Below are 19,643 nucleotides of genomic sequence, written 5' to 3' on the forward strand. Positions count from 1 at the left end.
AGGGGGAGAAAGGTGCACACAGAAGACACACTTAGGGACAGGCGCCATAGCGTGTGGCTGCTCTGGGAGACAGGGTGGGCGTCAGGGCTGAGGCCGGGGTCTCAGCACGGTGGGCGGGGCAGAGGCCCCTGCTCTGCTAAGAGCACCGGGGCCGGAGCCAGTCTGGGGGAGGATGCCGAGGTCAGTTTGGGACAAAATGGGTGAGAGTGTCCAGGGACATGGGGGGAGGCATCCCGAATGACACTGGATGAGATCCCAGGGCTCAAGGGAGGAGGCTGGGCCAGCACAGACGGGTGAGGTGAGGCCACAGGTGGGGGGGGGGGGAGCCGGAGGCGCCAGAACCTCCTCCGGGCCTCCCGCCCCTCCTGCAAGGGCAGCCCAGGACACCGTGCCCGCCTGAGGCGCAGGTGGGGACAGGTGAGCCGCAGGTATGGCCCCTGCCTGGAAGCAGGACCCAGAGCCGTCAGGATGAGCCACAATAACAGGGCTGCCAAGAACCTTGGCCCCTTCGGCCTCTGCCTCCCGATCCCCTCCCTCCACCCCGATTTAAAACGACAACCCCCCTTTCTGGCTTTATTTTCCCATCTGATGAGGAATAGATTTTACCTGCCCTTTGTTTACCCCATGAATGTCATCAGCCCCCCGAGGACAGGGGTTTCGTCTGTCTCGCGCACTGCGGTACACCCAGCGCCTGGGACGGTCCCTGCTTGTTAAATATCTGTCCCATAAATGAATGAGTGATTTATTGAGCATTTACTCTGTGGCATTGTGGTAAGCACTGTTCACTCACTTAATCCTTATAACAGCCCTTATTATTCCCATTTTACAGATGAGGAAACTGAGGCCCCGCAGGTTCCATAATTTGCCCAGGGTCATGGGAGTAGGAAGAGCGGAGCTGGGTCCAGAACCCAGCTCAGGAACACAACCAGATCTCGTGGGTGGGGCCCAATTCTGCCAGGCCCTGACCTGTAGCGTCCTACTAACTGCTCACAGTGACCCTAAAGTCAGGTCTATACCACTTCTATTTTTCGGAGTAATAAATGGAGACTCAGCAAGGGGCCACCCCCGGCCCCACTCTGGGAAAGTGCAGAGCCAAGGCCAAAACTCCACTCTCTCTGTCCCCAAACCTTCCGCAGACGTCTGTGCACCCCACAGAGAGGGGAAGTGGAGCCCCAGGAGAGGAAGAAAGAGCGTGTGGATTTCTGGGCATTTTGCAACAGGCCAGCAAGAAGCGGAGCCCCAGGGAAAGCGCACGGCCGTCCAGGTCCAGGTCCGGGCCCTTCTCTCTGGCTTTGGGCACCGAGCAGGGCTCAACCCCCCTCTCCCTGCGGGAACCTGGCAAGTCAGAGAAGCTCAGGGCCTCAGCTTCCCCAGCTGCAAACGGGGCTTCTAAAGCTGCCCCCCTCATAGGGTTGCTTTGATGCCCACCAAGGTAACACCTGTCGGTGTCCTGCATCGTTGAGGCTGGGAAACTGAGGTTGCCACTTACTGATTTATTCCTCTGTGACCCCCAAACTCACCAGGGAGGCCGTGGGCCTGGGTGGTCGGTAAAGAACTGCCCTAAAATCTTCCCCTGCCCCTCCCTCCTCCTCCCTGGCGACCTGGTTCTTCTCCCAGGACCAAATCGGGGCCTTTGGCACAAAGAGGATTAGGCAGCTGCCCCAGGAGGCCTGGCCAGGTCATGGCCCCTGGCCCGTGCCCGCCACACCCACCCTGGTGCCCAAACTGGGCCCCAGATCCTTGGTGACTCGATCCCTCCAAATTCAGGTGATCTCCCCTAGCTCCAAATCACCAAACCCTCCCAGGTCCAGTGGCAGACGGAGCCAAGCGCCAACCAGGAAGGGCCTCCGAGCACTGGGACGCCAACGCCACTGTCTCCAAGACCCAGTCTGGGGTGAAAGATGGCGCTGACCGGGTACAGCTGGCTCCTCCTCAGTGGTGAGCGACAAAGACACCCTCCAGCACCTCGGCCACCGAGGGCCTCAGGGAGGGGCGGGGAGGAGACCCCCAGCCCAGGAGAGGGAAGGTGTGAGCCAGAAGTCCAGCATGCTGGGTAGGGAGGGCAGCTCTGCTCCTCCGAGAGGCACCAGTGTGGGGCAGGCCAGAGAGGGACACCCAGAGAGGTTTGCAGGGTGGGCTTTGGAGATTTCTAAGCCCGGGGACATGAGCCAGGGGAAGGGGGCCACTGTTAGCCCTTCATGCATGTGGCAGACCCTTAATGAGCTGGCTAGGGCAGTCCTGACCAGAGACTCTGCCCCTCCCTGAAGATGTAGCTTTGGGCAGTTGCCTTCCCCTTCTCAGCCTCATTATTCTCATCTGTGAAATGGCCCTAATTGGCAGGGTCATTTGAAGGTCATTGTGAGCAGCATTGATTAGCACCTACTGTGTACCTGGAGCTGTTCTAAGTGCTTCCCATGTGCTAACAACCACCCTGTGAGGGAGGCCCACGCATGACCCCCACTCACAGAGGAGAAAACTGAGGCTCAGGGAGGTGAAGTCACTGGCTGGGGCCACACACAGGCAGGAGGTGGCAGGGCTGAGTGCTAGACCCAGACCCCTCACTCTTAGCCATGCTCTTAACAGCCTGGAAGGTACTGGAAACCAGGCCAGCCACGTAAGTACTTCTTACATGCAAACCACCGTGGCCACCCATTCCAGGTGACCACACGCAATTCAAACCCAGGTAGCCCTGACCAGCTCACGGGGTCTGGGGCTCACGTGCTCAGTGAGAAGGAAAGGGGTGGAGTGTGTTAATCACATCCCGACTTTCTGCTGTGGTTGAGCTTGGAGAGGCAGAGGAAGAAGCCCCGACGTCCAGGGAGGGAGGCCACGGCCAGCAGGACAAGCTGAGCCAGCTGGATCTCCTGAGACTTGGTTTGGTGACCGTCACCATGAGAAAGCCTCTGGGTCCAACGTAAACTCAAAGGTCTCGTGGGGTGAGCGCTTGCTTGGCTGGACCCTTGGCAGAGCCCACGGATGCAATCCGCACAGCACACCCCTCCCGGGAACTGAGACCCTGCGCCTGGTGTTTGTTGAGCGCTTACTGTATGCCAAGCGTTCTTCTAGGCATGTTATGTGCGCCGAACCCGCACCCTGACCCCGTAAGGCAGGTTGTCCCAGCATCCCTGCGTGAGAGGTGACAACAGGGAGGCACAGAAACGCAGTAGACTCACGCAGATAAACTCCAAGAAAGACTGAGTGGCTACGACCTTGGGAGTCAGAGGGCTGCAGGTTCAAGTCCTGGCTTTGCCTGTCCTCGTGCACACTGAGGATCCTGGGCTGGGGACGTCCCCTCTCTGAGCCCGAGTCCCCTCTGTCAAATGTGGGGATTGGCCAAACCCGCCCCCGTCTGACCCTTCCGGCTCCTCTTCCTCAGCCGCGATCCTGCATGTGGGGGCCGAGATCTCCATCACCCCGGAGCCCGCCCAGCCGGCCGAGGGGGACAACGTCACCCTGGTGGTCCGCGGGCTTGCCGGGGAGCTGCTGGCCTACAACTGGTACGCGGGGCCCACGCTCAGCGTGTCCTACCTGGTGGCCAGCTACATCGTGAGCACAGGCGACGAGACCCCGGGCCCGGCGCACACGGGGCGGGAGGCTGTGCGCCCCGACGCCAGCCTGGACATTCAGGGCGTCCTGCCCAGGCACTCGGGCACCTACATCCTGCAGACCCTCAACAGGCAGCTTCAGACCGAGGTGGGCTACGGACACATGCAGGTCTACGGTGAGACAGCCCCTACGCCCCCACCTCCCTCTCAACCCCTCTTTCCAAAAAGAAAAACCTCTAAAAAACATTGACACCAACAGACAAAAGGGGCCTAAAATAACATTAAAATGCTCACCTCCTTCAGGCTGGCTTCGAGGCTTAGACCTACCTCCTAAACCCGTTCTTTGTCCCTCCAGCTGGGGGCAGAGGGGCACGGCCATGATCCGGCCATGCCCCTTGCCTGGGGAGGGGAAGGCCCTCGGAGCCAGCGGTCCCCGGCCCCCTCCCCCTCTGTCTCTTGCCCCCGCAGAGATCCTGGCCCAGCCCGTAGTGGTGGCCAACAGCACAGAGCTGGTGGAGCGTCGAGACACCCTGCGCCTGACCTGCAGCAGCCCCAGCCCCGCCGAGGCCCGCTGGTTCTTCAACGGGGAGGCCCTGCCCGTCGCCCTCCGCCTCGGCCTGTCCCCGGATGGCCGGGTGCTGACCCGGCACGGCATCCGCAGGGAGGAGGCCGGAGCCTACCAGTGTGAGGTGTGGAACCCGGTCAGCGTCAGCCGCAGCGAGCGCATCAACCTGACCGTGTACTGTGAGTCCTCCTGGCCCCATAGCCCAACCCTCACAGATGGGGAAACTGAGGCCAGGAGCGGGACCCGAGGGCACACAGGCCAGCTAGAATCAGCAACCAGGAGTCCCTCTTGAAATGCACTTGACCCATCTCCTAAAGACCGCCTTTGGTATCGAATAATCCTTCGGGTAGAAGCAATACCTGCAGTGGAAGGACGCAGGACTGGGTTTTGAAAGGGAGCTGGGGAAGGAGTAGTGGCATGGGGCGGCCGGGACACACAACAAAAAACGTAACCGAAGCACGCAGTCATTCCCAGGGGCAGCAGGTGCGCAGTGTGGAATCCTGGGAAAATAAATCACTAAGGTACATCAGGGCCGGTGATGTAGAAAACCTTAGAGCCTAGAATCCTACAGACAGAATTCTGGATTTCAGAAGCACTGAATTCTAGACTCTGAAAATCCTAGAGCCTCTAGAAGCAGAGATTCATAGAATCTTAGAATCGAATTCTAAAATCTTAGAGTCTAGAGTCTTAGACACATAGATTTCTAGAATCTTAGACTCCTAGAACCTAGAAGCGGCAACTCTTGAAGCCCTAGAATTCTAGACCCTTAGAGTGGCTTGTCAGAAAAAAATCATTTAGACTTTTCTTTTTTTTTTTAATGGAGCCATAGATTTCAAAAAAACACCTTGAAATGTTGTCTGGCCCAACACCCTCTTTTCACAGAAAACTGAGATCCCCGAGAGAGAAGTGATTCTCCAGATCTTAGAGCAAGTTAGAGATCAAGGTGGGAGTTGGAAAGGCCAGAGTTCTCTTTTCCCCTCCGCTCGGCCCAGATATTCCCAGGGACCCCAGCCTGGTGACAGAGAAAGCCAGGGGTGCCCATCTCTGCTCCCCCCGGCCCCCACTGCCCCGTGTCTCTCCCTCCTGCCCCCACAGACGGCCCAGAGCGCGTGGCCATCCTCCAAGACTCCACCACCCGCACGGGCTGCACCATCAAAGTCGACTTCAACACGTCCCTCACCCTGTGGTGCGTGTCCAGGTCCTGCCCGGAGCCCGAGTACGTGTGGGCCTTCAACGGGCAGGCCCTAAAGAACAGCCACGACCACCTCAACATCAGTAGCATGACGGCTGCCCAGGAGGGCACGTACACGTGTATTGCCAAGAACGCCAAGACCCTGCTGTCCGGCTCTGCCTCGGTGGTGGTCAAGCTCTCTGGTGAGTCACCCCCAGCCTGACCACCACCCCTCCTTTGCAGGCCCAGTGAGACGGTGGAGGTGAGGCCACCATGTGCCCAACAGAGCACTGGGAAGTGGTGGACTCCCAGTCCACTCACGGGAAAAGTGACAAAGTGGCACATCAGGGGGAACCCCGCCTCATCCGGGTCACCTGGAAAAACAAATGGCAAATCAGATCCTCTTCCTTGAGGGGTGACAAAGCGAGAAATGGGTCACATGTCCCACATTGGGGGGGAGGGGCAGAGTGGGAAACCATTCAGATGTCACTTCACGTGGGTGCCCCTGTTCTAAATCCAGTCACCAGCTGCTTAGGGGCTTGACCCCTGCCACACAGACAGCTGAATTTCTGTGCAGCCAACTAGACTCCCCGGATATCTGGCCCCGACGACGGGCACACGAGTGACTGGAAAACCACGGCCAATTGTTGGCACGCGGAGAAACAGCTGGGGAGGCGTCGTCTTGTTTCTGTACTGAAACGACCTTGGGGCTGGGACTAGTGCAGACAGCTGGTGCTCTCAGAGCCATTGCGATCCTCAAGGGACATTTTCTCATCTGCCGGAGATAGTGTCCTTGAACATTAGGGCCTCATTAATTCCACCTCATTCCCTCCCAAGTGGCCATCATCCCCTGGGGACAGTGGGAACAGTCCTCCCTCCCTCCCTGCCTCCCACTAACAGGCTGGGTCTCATCCAAAGGGTGGATACTCTTTCACCCAAAGCAGAAATGGCATCCCTAGAGGTAAGTGGACCTCCTGCCCCACCCGCCGGGGGCCTTGGCAGCTGGTCTTGGCAGGAGACAGGGGGGTGGACAAAATGACCTCAGGCACCACCCCAGCCCTGCCTGTGCAGGCCAACGCGGGGGGTACCCAAGGTGTGCAGGTATGTGCAGGGCCTTGGGTGCCCCCAAAGGCCTCCAGTACTATCAGCAACTCCATGGCAGGTGCTGGGAGGGAGACAGAAGAAAGGGAGACACCACCCTTCCCCCACCTTGGGGAGACTCTGACCTGATGGAGGAGACATGGTCTCTGCCCTTGGAGAGGCGGTCCTGGAGCAGGGTCACACGGCCCCTTACTCAGGGAGCTGCCAGTCAAAGAGAAGCAACAACGCCTCATCCTCCAGGGGCTTCCGGGCTGCGGTGGGGGAGACACGACACCCACTCGCGGTGGCTTCTGGTCAGATGGAGGGGACACCGTTCACACTTGGGGAGAATCTCCATTCTGACGGGGAGATTGAGTCTCGAGGAGACAGGGCCCTGTTTCGTGAGAATTCCTAGTCTGATGGAGGAGACACGGTTCTCACCTTTGGGGTACTCCTAATCTGATGGAGGAGTACGGCCCCCACTTTCTAGGAATTTCCGGTCTGATGGAATAGACATTCTCTCCCAAAAGATGGGGTCCCCAACTTGATTGGAGAGAGCCAGCGACGATTTAGAATTTCCCAGTCTGATGGAGGAGACAGGGCCCCCACCTTGTAGGAATTTCCAATCTGATGGAGGAGACATGGACTCCCACCCTCTAGAACCTTTCAGTCTGATGGGGGGAGCTGTAGCCCCACATTCTGGGGTCTCTCGGTCTAATGGAAGAGACACAACGTAGGGGACACAGCTGACGGGGGAGACACGGCCCTCACATCCTGGAATTTCCAGTCTGATAGGGGAGACACGGCCCCTACATTTTGGGAATTTCCAATCTGATGGGAGAGACATGACTTGACCCTTGAGAGTCTTCCAGTTTGATGGGAGAGGCGCCCCCAAAAGCTGGAGATTCCTGGCCTGCTAGGGGGGACACAGCCCCCTGGCAGGCACCGTTGGGACACAGAATCCACCTCCACCACCACACAAGTCACCTCCTTCCTCGGTCTCCTTCCCAGCACCCCAGGTGGGGAGTGCCAGACAGCTGGGGGGAGGCAGGTGAGCCGGCCGGGGGTGGGAGGGGGCGCCGTGCCGGACACAGGCGGGGCTGACCCAGCGCCCCCTCTCTCTCCCCAGCTGCGGCGGTGGCCATGATGATCGTGCCCGTGCCCGCCAAGCCGATGGAGGGCCAGGACGTGACGCTGACCGTTCAGGGCTACCCCAAGGACCTGCTGGTGTACGCCTGGTACCGCGGGCCCGCCTCCGAGCCCAACCGGCTGCTCAGCCAGCTGCCCTCGGGGAACTGGATCGCGGGCCCCGCGCACACGGGCCGGGAGGTGGGCTTCGCCAACTGCTCGCTGCTGGTGCAGAAGCTCAACCTCACGGACGCCGGCCGCTACACGCTCAAGACCGTCACGCTGCAGGGCAAGACGGAGACCCTGGAAGTGGAGCTGCAGGTGGCCCGTGAGTGTGCAGGAGGGGCGAGGGGCTGCCTCTTTTCAGACACGGGCTCCCAAGGGGGTTCTGCCTCCTCCGTGAGGCTGGGGACAGAGGCCAGAGACGAGCATGCCTCCCCCATCAGACTGCAGGGAGCGGCCTTGTCGCCTCTGTCTGACTCGGGGGCCCCACATGGGGTCCTGCCTCTTCTACCAAACTGAGGACCTAGGCCAGGCGTAGATAGACCAATGGGGGCTTCCGCGCCTTCCCTCTGGTATAAGAGGTACACCAAACTGGAGATTTTAAAGAGGAGGCATTGTCTGAGGGGGAGGCATCCTTTTCCTGCACAGAGGTGGACCCTAAAACATAGGAGACATCACCTCTTTCACCATCTGGGAAGATGAGCTAATAACGAGTTTACATCCCCTATCAGACTGGAGGGATAGAGGAAGGGTGAGTCATGCCTCCCTGCTCAGGCGAAGAGACGCTGGATGGGGACCGTGTCTCCTCCTTTCTATCACACTGAGAGTGGGGACACAATTTCTACCATCAGACAGTAGCGTTTAATCTCTCAAACTGAAATAACGATGATCTCCTCCATTAGGATGGAGGGTTCTGGGTGTGGAAATTGTGTCTCCCCCATCAGACTGGGGGCTCCCAGAGTCAGGGACCGTGTCTCCTCCATCAGACTGGGGGCTCCCAGAGTCAGGGACCGTGTCTCCTCCATCAGACTGGGGGCTCCCGGAGTCAGGGACCGTGTCTCCTCCATCAGACTGGGGGCTCCCGGAGTCAGGGACCGTGTCTTCTCCATCAGACTGGGGGCTCCTGGAGTCAGGGACCTTGTCTCCTCCATCAGACTGGGGGCTCCCAGAGTCAGGGACCGTGTCTCCTCCATCAGACTGGGGGCTCCCGGAGTCAGGGACCGTGTCTCCTCCATCAGACTGGGGGCTCCCGGAGTCAGGGACCTTGTCTCCTCCATCAGACTGGGGGCTCCCGGAGTCAGGGACCTTGTCTCCTCCATCAGACTGGGGGCTCCCGGAGTCAGGGACCGTGTCTCCTCCATCAGACTGGGGGCTCCCGGAGTCAGGGACCGTGTCTCCTCCATCAGACTGGGGGCTCCCAGAGTCAGGGACCGTGTCTCCTCCATCAGACTGGGGGCTCCCAGAGTCAGGGACCGTGTCTCCTCCATCAGACTGGGTGCTCCCGGAGTCAGGGACCTTGTCTCCTCCATCAGACTGGGGGCTCCCAGAGTCAGGGACCGTGTCTCCTCCATCAGACTGGGGGCTCCCGGAGTCAGGGACCTTGTCTCCTCCATCAGACTGGGGGCCCCCAGAGTCAGGGACCGTGTCTCCTCCATCAGACTGGGGGCTCCCAGAGTCAGGGACCGTGTCTCCTCCATCAGACTGGGGGCTCCCGGAGTCAGGGACCGTGTCTCCTCCATCAGACTGGGGGCTCCCGGAGTTATCAGACTGGGGGCTCCCAGAGTCAGGGACCGTGTCTCCTCCATCAGACTGGGGGCTCCCGGAGTCAGGGACCGTGTCTCCTCCATCAGACTGGGGGCTCCCGGAGTCAGGGACCATGTCTCTTCCATCAGACTGGGGGCTCCCAGAGATCTGTGAGGCCATGTCCCTGCAGCAGCATTGGGTGTCACCCGTTAGCTCTCAGACACTGGGGACTCCATCATTTCCTGACTCTGGAATCTTGCCTCCATCAGACTGAGCACCCTCAGGAGCCTTGTCCTCAGTCGGGAATGGTGTCTCCCTGCTCAGACTGGAAACTTCCAGTATCAGGGACCCAACCACTGTCAGACACCCTCCTTCACCCACTCACTGATCAAAGCCTGGTTTTCTGGGTCAGTCTTAGGGGAGGAAGCCATTCAGTGGCAGCAGGCCACCCCTGACAAAGCCTTGGGATTCCTTTTCACCCTGTCTCTCTTCTCACAGTCAACCTCCCTCCCTGGCACAAGGACCACCGCCACCTTCCTGAACCTGAACCTGGCGCAGGCTGAGCGTGGGGCGGGAGGGGCCGCCAGGAGGCCCGGGGCGGGCAGGGGAGCAGGAGGGGTGGGGGCCCGGGGGCCTGGCCCTCCACCTCCTGATGGCTTCCTTTGCCCCGTTGCCCCATCCACCCCCACAGTCCTGGAATAGCAGCGCGGCCGTGGAGATTTCCGGAGGGAAGAGCTCTTCGTGCCATCCTCCCGTGTTCTCCCCTGAGAGGGGGACCGCTCGCCTCCCGCGAGGATGCCAGGCTGTGGTCCTGCTGTTCTCCTGCTTCCACCCTAGAGTTAGAGCCAACAAGGCCCTACTCCTCCGCTGGGCCGTCGGAGAGCCACACAGACCATAAACGACCTGGTTAACGCACCTGTGTGTCCGCCTCTCCTTCCACCACCGCCAACCCTGCCGTTTCCCGGCGGCCACACTTGCCTCTTTCCCACCCACGACTGTTCTCAGTCCGAGTGAGCACGTGCAGAGGGATGCCCCGAACCACAGTGGTCCACACCCCACTGCTGGATGACAGGGCCTCGGATTATATCTGAGGGTCCTGCTCCCCGGAGGGCCAAAGACTGGGGCACCAAGGTTCAGGAGGGCATGGCCCCTGCACTACCCCTCACTGTGCCACTCAGGGCCCTGAAGCAGGGCTGCTTGTGCTCAGGGAATGACCACACTTCTCAAGAAGAGTTCCAGCACCTTCTGGTCCTCACTCATTTCATCAAAAATGCACCTCTGTGTCTTCCATGGTCCTGGGCTCCCCGCGTGTCTCTCTCAAACATCACCTGCAAAACCCTAAAAATATCTCCCTCCTCCCCTGGCCACAGAAAAAGACCCTGTGAATAAATGAATGCAAATGGGGCAGAGGGTAGAGAGCTGGGGAGTGGGCGCCCGAGCGTGCGTGTCTTCTAACTCTTGTCACTAGCATGGTCTAGGGCCCACCCAGCCAAGATGCCCCACTGGAAAGAGGATCTTGGTGTTGGTCAGCAGTGGTGATGGCAGAGTCCCTGTCTAGGGTAGAAAGAGGAATTTGGGCATGGAGGAAAAGGACTTTCTGGGGATGACCGTGTTGACTTGGGGTGGTGGGTGGTAACAGACCTCCAGAATGAGTTATAAAATCTGGATCATAATCTTACATTTTTCGTGGATTACTAGAGCCTCAGTGTGCCCATCAGTAAAAAAGTGTGGACTTGAGGTAGACCAAAGTTTTCCAAACCATTTTTAAAAGCCTCAAAGCCCTTTCTTCAAATGCAAGTTTACATGGCACATCAATATATTATGTCAAATAACAATGCAACAAATGTAGATATCGATTCAAAAGCTATACCTCCCATCTTCCCAAAAGTTTCTATACACTTGAAAACAATTCCTGACATCTAAATAACACTTGGACTATGAAGGCAATTAAAATGCAAGATATCAACCAGAACCAAATGACAGTGGGAACACTTTATATGGAAACCTGTGGGATGTGGCCAAAGCCATACTTAGAGGGAAAATGATAGCTTAAATGCATTGAGGGTACCAAAAGAAAAAAAGCTTGAAAATGAACGAAACAAAGTTTCCACTCAAGAAACGAGGGAAAAGTCCACAAATTAAGCCAAAAAGAAAAAAGGTAAGGAATTAAGAAAGGTAAAAGCAGAAATGGATGGAATGTGAAACAAAGCATAGTTAGTCAATAAAACCTAAAGCTGATTCTTTGAAAATGCCAATGAAATAGACAAACTTTTTGCAAGGGTGATCAAGAAAAAAAAAAAAGAAGAAGCATAAATAAACAATACAAATAAAGAGACAGAGGAGATGAATATATAAGATAAAAGGGTCTGGTTGAAGTGAAGGGTGCTCAATAAATATATATGGAGGAAAGAAGGGCCTGTTGGTTGTTGTCCAGCAGCCACTCTCCTCCCTTCTTCCATGATGCAGGCACTGCCTCCCTCCATATAGCCTGGACATGTCAGGTACTCACTTTCCCAGGATGCCTTGCAGCTACAGGTGGCCATGTGACTGATTCAAGCCAATGAGGAAGGAGACCACCTAAAGTCCCACCCACTGACTCCACACTATTAAGAGGGTACTAAGGGAGCTTTTTGGAGTTTGAAAGCGATTATCTTTTTTTTTTTTTTTTTTTTTTTGAGACAGAGTCTCGCTTTGTTGCCCAGGCTAGAGTGAGTGTGGTGGCGTCAGCCTAGCTCACAGCAACCTCAAACTCCTGGGCTCAAGCGATCCTCCTGCCTCAGCCTCCCAAGTAGCTGGGAATACAGGCATGCACCACCATGCCCGGCTAATTTTTTCTATATATTTTTAGTTGGCCAATTAATTTCTTTCTCTTTTTTATAGTGGAGACAGGGTCTCGCTCTTGCTCAGGCTGGTTTCAAACTCCTGACCTCGAGCAATCCGCCCACCTCGGCCTCCCAGAGTGCTAGGGTTACAGGCGTGAGCCACCGCGCCCGGCCTGAAAGCGATTATCTTCAGTAGTGGTCTCCAATGTGGGGTTTCCAGCTAGGATGTGAGGGTGGATTTGAACCCCTACTGTTAGCCCCAACACTATCCAGCCCAGAAAAAGGAAATAGCATCCGTATTCCCACCCCCAGCCCCAAGTTCACATAAGAGTCACTGACATATAGGGGGCTAGAGTCCAGGTATATCAGAATTTTTCTTTAGTGGCTAGTAAGAGAGATTAGAAATGACACAAATAATTAGACAGAGGAGACCAATATATAAGATAAAAGAGAAATGGATGAACAGGATATATGTAGCTTACAAGGGTAGAAGGTTCTTTTTCTCACACACAAAATGAGCAGAAGCAGATTGTTCAGAGCTGGAACGGAGGCCCTGTAACATCATCACAGACACGGCTCTTACTATGTCTCTGCTCTGTCATCCTTAGCTTGGGGCTTCCATTCCCTCAAGCATCTCACGGCCCAGTATGGCTGCTGGAGCTGCAGCTGCCTCATCCATGTTCCAGGCAAGAGCAGAAAGAAGAGGACAAAGGGCAAAAAACAGCCCCAAGCCAGTTTATGGGCTGTGCCCCTTTTAAGGAACTTTCCCCCAAATCCCACTCAGCAACTCCCATTACACTTGATTGGCCAGCTCTTAGTCACGTGGCCTCCCTAGCTGCAAGGGAAGCTGGAAAGTGCAGACTTTTCCTTGGGTATATTGCTCCCCCAAATAACATCAGGGCTCTGCTATTAAGGAAAGCAGAGAGAACAAATCCCAGGTGGGCAGCTAGCCAGCTCAGCCATGCCAGATCTTGGAACTCCTACCTCCCCAGCTAGACAAAATATCCTTTCTCACCTAAACCCAAGGGGTAAGAGCCACAGCCCCAGTAGCAGGGGTGTGGGACAGACTGAGGAGCTGTGGGTCCCAGCTGGGGTTGTGTGCAATCCATGCAGAATGAGGCCAGCAGCGGGGGGAGAGGAAGGGAAGGGGGAGGCAGCTCAGGTTTCTAGGACAAGCCGGATCCCATATCCTCAGGGTGTGGAGGCTCAAATGTCCCCAGGACCAAGTCTCCCGTCCCTCTGGGCATCTCTGGGCACTTCTGGGCACTTCTACTGAATCCTCCCAAGCAGCCCAACCCCCTTCTTTAAAAGTCCAGGAAAGAACAACAACAATAACCACAAAATAATAATAGCTCCTGTATCTCCAGCATTAGTTTTGTCCTTTCTCATGCACAATCTCAATGAATGCCTACAAGCCTTACGAGTAGTTACTGCCAGTTCTCCCATTTTACAAGTGAGGAAACTGAGACACAGAGAGCCGAAAGCTTGCTCTGGGTCCCACAGTTCCCCAGGCCCTGGGTGGAGGTGTCAGTTGGTGAGTCTTCTCCATTCTCCATCAGGTTGGGGAGGTTGGGGGGGCCCACGGGCACAGTTCTGAGCTCAGACGGAGCTGATTGGCCACTGTTAGATGTGGGGCCATGGGCACATTGCTTTCCCTCATTGTAAAATGGAGATAATAATAGTGCCCACCTCCTAGGCTTGTTGAAAAGATTAGATGAGTTCATACAAGTAAAGAATCTGGCGCACAAATGCTCAATAAATACATATGAGCCACACACACACTAAGGTGTTAGCTTTTGGCAGCAGGCAGATGGAAAAACCAAAGGTAACATTTTTCTGCAATGCCTTTTTCTTGGGGGACTTAATTAACCCTATGCCACAGGTTTGCTTCAGAGCTTGCTTATGTAATCCATGATGTTCTTAAAATTGTAATCACTGAGAATGGCTTACGAGAAAAAATGATAATAAATGTGTATGAGCTTTTAGAATCGTGATGCTGATGGTTGTAGGTTCTAGGGTAAAGTGCTCCTGGCACAGATTCTCTGACTTGCCTGAAGCCTCCCTTCGAAATGGGCTTGCATTTCCCAAATCTCCTCGCTGTTTATTAAGAACACATATCCCAGGCCCCAACCTGGACCCAGGAAACCTGCATCTCCAGGGAGGGGACCTGGAAGGTGAACGTTTAATGAATAGTCTGGGGTATTTTTTTCAGTTGGGAAGTTGGGAGACTCTGACGCAGGGGCTGTTTGACAAAAAAAATGGAAAGTGAGACACAAAGAAGAAGAGGTGACTAGGTGACTTGCCCACAGTTACTCAGCCAGGAAATGGCAGGGCCAAGATTTGGCCCAGAGAGGGGAGGAACCCACCCAGGATCACACAGCAGGTTTCAGGCTCAGGGCTGAGACAGGCTCTCCTCTGCCCTACAGAAGGCCATACTGGCTCCTCACCTCCCAGCAAAGCCGCAAAGCCTGGAGGGTACTGGGGGCCCCCGATTCCACCAGCCATGGGTGGGGAGGCAGACCACACTTCTCTCAGCCCCCATTCCTTCTCCCTCACCCAACAGGCCTTTTCTCAAGTAACTGCAGTGGGGAGGGCAGGGGGTGGGGGTGACCTTGAGGCCAGAGCACACAATGGCCCAGGCTCTCTCTGAAGCCCTGCCAAGGACAGGAAGGAAGCCTGCCTGTTTTTTTCCATGGACTGGAATGTTGATTCAGGATGGAGAGAAGGGAGGAGGGAAGGAGGAGGAGGGATAACAGAGAGGGAGGAGGAGGGAGAAAGAGGAGGAAGGAGGCAGGAGAAAGAGGGAAGAGTAAAGGGGAGGAAGAAAAGGGAGAAGGAGGAGGTGGAGGAGGAGGGATGAGGGAAGCAGAAGGAAGAAGAGAGAGGAGAGGGTGCCTGGCATCGAGGTGCCAAGCCAGACTTTGGGAACCAAGGATGGAGTCTGGTCAGCTTCAGCCCATCCTGACACACAATGCAGAGTCCAGAGAGGGCACTCCCCCACCCAAGGCCACACAGGATCAGGGTAGCCAAAAGGGCCTCACCTGTGCTGCTAACCCCTGTTAGGAGCTCCCTGAGTCCCCACAGCAACCTTTAGAAGCAGGTGTCATTGTGCCCATTCCTCAGAAGAGGAAACTGAATCCTCCAGAGGTAAGGTCACTCTTCCTGGATCATCTCCCCTTTGGATCATAATCAGAGTCCTCCCTGTGGCCTAAGGCCTGCCCACCTCTTATTCCCATCCTTGTCTTGTTGCAGCCCAGCCGGGTAGTTTTGCTGCACAGAGGAGAGCCAATTCACTGAGGCAGCAGGGGTTGCAGCAGAGAAAGAGTTTAATATCGCAGCCAAGCAAGGAGACAGGAGGAATTCCCCAAATCTGTCTCCCTGAGAATTTGAGAGAAAGGGTTTTTAAAGATAGTTTGGCAGGCAAAGGGCCAGGCAGTTGGGTCTGCTGTTGGCAGGAGGCCTCAGTTTCTTGCCACACGGACCTTTCCATAGAGCTGTCTGAGTGTCCTCATGACAAGGAGGTTGGATTCTTCCAGAGCGAGTGATCCAATGAGAGAGCAAGGAAGAAGCCACAGTGCCTTTTAATGACTTGGTTTCAAAATTCACACACCTTCTGCCATATTCTATTTTGTTAAAAGTGAGTCACTAAGCCCAGGCACATTCAAAGGGAGGAGAATTTCTCTACACCTTTCGAGAGGAGGATTATCACAGAAGTTGTAGACATATTTTAAAACCACCACAGCTAGAATAATTAAAACAGTGTGGAATTAGCAGAAGAACCGACAGAGATAGTCAATGCTAGAGGGCTGTATTAGTCAGTTTGGGCTGTCGTGACAAAATGCCATAGACTGGGTAGCTTAAACAAAAGGAATGTCTTTCTCACAGTTCTGGAGGCTGGGAAGTCCAAAATCAAGATGCTGGCAAGGTAGATTTCATTCAGAGGCCTCTTCCCATGGCTGTACATGGCTGCCATCTTGCTGTGTGCTCACATGACCTCTTTTTTGTGTGGCAGGGAGAGAGTGTTGTCTCTGGTGTCTCTTCTTTTAAGGACCCTAATGAAATCAAGGCCCACCCTGACCTCATCTAGCCTTAATTACCTTCTTATACACTCTGTCTCTGAATACAGTACCATTTGAGGTTAGGGCTTCAGCATATGAATTTGGGAGTGGGGAGGGGACACAAACGGTCCATAACAAAGTGCAACACAAGAGCAGAGTCACTGCCTGTATCCCTTGCTCAAAGAACAGTGCCAGGCAAATACTTGGTGCTCAATAAATATTTGATAAGTGAATTAATTAATTAATTAATTAATTCAACTACTGTATGTTGAGGGTGTGTACCTTATGCAATTTCCATGTGAGGTCATGGGAACACATACTGACCAAAGCAGCTGGATCCCTGGCCTCATAAAGCCCAGAATGGGAGGCAGATGTTAGGCAGATGTTAGAAGGCAGTCCCATTTACAATTACCACCAAAAAAATAAAATACCTAGGAATAAATTTAACCAAGGAGGTGAAAGATGTCCACAAGGAAAACCATAAAACACTGATGAAAGAAATTGAAAAAGATATAAAGACATCTCATGCTTGTGGATCAAAGAAGTTAATATTGTGCTTCCCAAAGCAATCTACAAATTCAATACAATCGCTATCAAAATACCAATGACATTCTTCACAGAAATAGAAAAAAATCCTAAAATATGTATAGAACCACGAAAGACCCTGAACAGCCAAAGCAATCCTGAGCAAAAAAGAATGAAGCTGGAAGTACCACACTAGCAGACCTCAAAATATACTACAAAGCTGTAGTAATGAAAACAGCATGGGACTGGCATAAAAGCAGGCATATAGACCAATGGAACAGAATAGAGAACCCAGAAATAAATCCAAACACCTATAGTGAACTTATCTTCAACAAAATTCCCAAGAACACACAGTGGGGAAAGGAAAGTCTCTTCAATAAATGGTGCTGGGGAAACTGGATATTCATATGCAGAAGAATGAAACTAGACCTCTACCTTTCAACCTATCCAAAACTCAACTCAAAATGGATCAAAGACCTAAATGTAAGACTTGAAACTATAAAACTATTAGAAAAAAAGGTAGGGGAACCACTTCAGGGCATTGGTCTTGGAAAAGATTTGATGATTAGGACCTCAAAAGCACAGGCAACAAAACAAAACAAAACAAACACACGCAAAAACAAACAAACAAAACAAACACACGCAAAAACAAAAACAAACAAACAAAACAAACAGCAAATGGGATTACATCAAACTAAAAAGCTCACAGCAAAGGAAACAATAAACAGAATGAAAAGCCAATAACCTACAGAATGGAAGAAAATATTTGCAAATTACTCATCCAACAGGGGATTACTATCCAGAATACACAAGGAACTCAAACATCTCAATAGCGAAAAAACAGTCTGATTTAAAAACAGGCAAATGATCTGAAACACATTTCTCAAGAGAAGACATAAATGGCCAGCAAATATATGAACAAAATGGTCAACATCCCTAACCATCAGGGAAATTAAATGCAAATCAAAACCACAAGTGAGGTATCATCTCACCTCAGTTAGGATGGCTATTATCAAAAAGACAAAAAAAATAACAAAAGCTGGTGACGATGAGGCAAAAGGGGAACTCTTATATGCTGCTGGTGGGAATGAAAATGAGTACAGCCACTATGGAGAACAGTATGGAGGTTCCTCAAAAAACTACAAACAGAGCTACCATATGATCCAGCAATCCCACTGCTAGGCATTTATCCAAAAGAAAGAAAGTCAGTCCATCAGAGAGACATTTGCACCCACATGTTTATTGCAGCACTATTCTTGAGAGCCAAGATATGGAATTAACCTAGGTGTACAACAGATGAACAGATAAAGAAAATATGGTATATATGATGCGGAAAATGTCGGGTGCTGGGGCATGGCCAACTGCCACCTCCCCGTAGTTCCGCATCTCCGGGGGCCAGTGCTGCTCGAGGCCAGTTAGAGGCACGCCGCTGGGGCTGGACCACACGGCACCCAGCCGCCCCGGACACCCGCCTGCCGGAATGCCCCAGGCCCACGTGCAGCGGCCTGTTTCCCGCCACACTGCTTGCGTGATCCTGATTGGGTAATTTTTTTTTTTTTTTTTTTTTTTTGAGACAGAGTCTCGCTTTGTTGTCCAGGCTAGAGTGAGTGCCATGGCGTCAGCCTATCTCACAGCAACCTCAAACTCCTGGGCTCAAGCGATCCTTTTGCCTCAGCCTCCCGGGTAGCTGGGACTACAGGCATGCGCCACCATGCCCGGCTCATTTTTTATATATATATTAGTTGGCCAATTAATTTCTTTCTATTTATAGTAGAGACGGGGTCTCGCTCTTGCTCAGGCTGGTTTTGAACTCCTGACCTTGAGCAATCCGCCCGCCTTGGCCTCCCAGAGAGCTAGGATTACAGGCGTGAGCCACCTCGCCCGGCCTCTGATTGGGTAATTTTTGAATCCCACTGTTTTCAATTGGATGTTAAAGCTTGTTGTTGATTGGATGTTAAAGCTTGTTGCTGATTGGATGTTAAAGCTTGTAGTTGATTGGACGCTTCTTGAGCCCTACCAAGGGTATAAAAGCAGGGGCAGAAGGGCAGGAAGGGGAGAGAACATCGAGGGAACGTTGGAAGACATGAAGAGAGCTGTAACACTAGGTGTGCTGAGTCTGCTGTAGAAGAATAAAGGCTGTTCTCCGACTCTTCGTGTGCCGCTCGGTTCTTTCCCCGGTCAAACGAGTAAGAGCTGTAACAAGGGCTGTAACACTAGCTGTACACACTGCCGCAACATATATACACAATGGAATACTATTTGGCCATAAAAAAGAACGAAATCCTGCCATTTGAGGCAACATGGATGAAATTAGAGGATATTATAGTAAATGAAATTAACCAGAAACATAAAGTTAAACATAGATTGTTCTCACTCATACATGGAAGCTAAAAAAAGCTGATCTCATAGTAGTAAAAAGTAGAATAGAGCATGTTAGAAGTTAGGGGGGAAGAGGTAGGGGGAAGAAGGGAAGAGGGAGAGATTTGTAAAGGATACAAAACTACAGCTAGATAGGAGGAATAAGATCTAGTGTTCTATACCACGGTAAGATTACTACCATTAACAATAATATGGCCGGGCACAGTGGCTCACGCCTGTAATCCTAGCACTCTGGGAGGCCGAGGTGGGTGGATTGTTTGAGCTCAGGAGTTCAAGACCAGCCTGAGCAAGAGCAAGACCCCGTCTCTACTATAAATAGAAATAAATTAATTGGCCAACTAATATATATAGAAAAAAATTAGCCGGGCATGGTGGCGCATGCTTGTAGTCCCAGCTACTTGGGAGGCTGAGGCAGGAGGATCGCTTGAGCCCAGGAGTTTGAGGTTGCTGTGAGCTAGGCTGACGCCACGGCACTCACTCCAGCCTGGGCAACAAAGCGAGACTCTGTCTCAAAAAAAAAAAAATTAGTCTCATGAAGTTAAAATCAAAATTTTGACAGGGCTAGTTCCTTGCAGAGGCTCCAGGGGAAAATCTGTGCCTTGTGTCTTCCAGCTGTGGGGGCTG

At 53.4% G+C, this 19,643-nt stretch overlaps 2 protein-coding genes across 4 annotated transcripts in view; both read left to right on the forward strand.

Annotated features, from left to right (window-relative positions):
• The window catches only part of BCAM (basal cell adhesion molecule (Lutheran blood group)), a 366,430-nt gene that overhangs the window by 272,255 nt on the left and 74,532 nt on the right, over positions 1-19,643 (forward strand). The gene's annotated exons all lie outside the window — the stretch shown is intronic.
• CEACAM16 (CEA cell adhesion molecule 16, tectorial membrane component) lies at positions 1,727-10,143 on the forward strand. 2 transcript variants are annotated; one of them, XM_075993166.1, is made up of 6 exons: positions 1,739-1,938; positions 3,377-3,721; positions 4,014-4,289; positions 5,206-5,484; positions 7,491-7,817; positions 9,927-10,143. In XM_075993166.1, the coding sequence occupies exons 1-6, from the start codon at positions 1,902-1,904 to the stop codon at positions 9,935-9,937; spliced, it is 1,275 nt and encodes a 424-aa protein (XP_075849281.1). In that variant the 5' UTR covers positions 1,739-1,901; the 3' UTR covers positions 9,938-10,143. The 2 variants fall into 2 exon arrangements, with proteins under 2 accessions (XP_012616805.2, XP_075849281.1); XM_012761351.2 differs by lacking the exon at positions 9,927-10,143 and having other exon boundaries at positions 1,727-1,938; positions 7,491-8,400.

This window comes from Microcebus murinus, chromosome 16 (assembly GCF_040939455.1).
Source record: "Microcebus murinus isolate Inina chromosome 16, M.murinus_Inina_mat1.0, whole genome shotgun sequence".
NCBI lineage: Eukaryota > Metazoa > Chordata > Mammalia > Primates > Cheirogaleidae > Microcebus > Microcebus murinus.

Coding starts and splice junctions, on each gene's coding strand:
- CEACAM16 (XM_012761351.2), top strand. CDS start 1,902: ATGGCGCTGACCGGGTACAGCTGGCTCCTCCTCAGTG. Junction 1,939..3,376: donor CAGCTGGCTCCTCCTCAGTG/GTGAGCGACAAA, acceptor CCTCTTCCTCAG/CCGCGATCCTGCATGTGGGG. Junction 5,485..7,490: donor GGTGGTGGTCAAGCTCTCTG/GTGAGTCACCCC, acceptor CTCTCTCCCCAG/CTGCGGCGGTGGCCATGATG.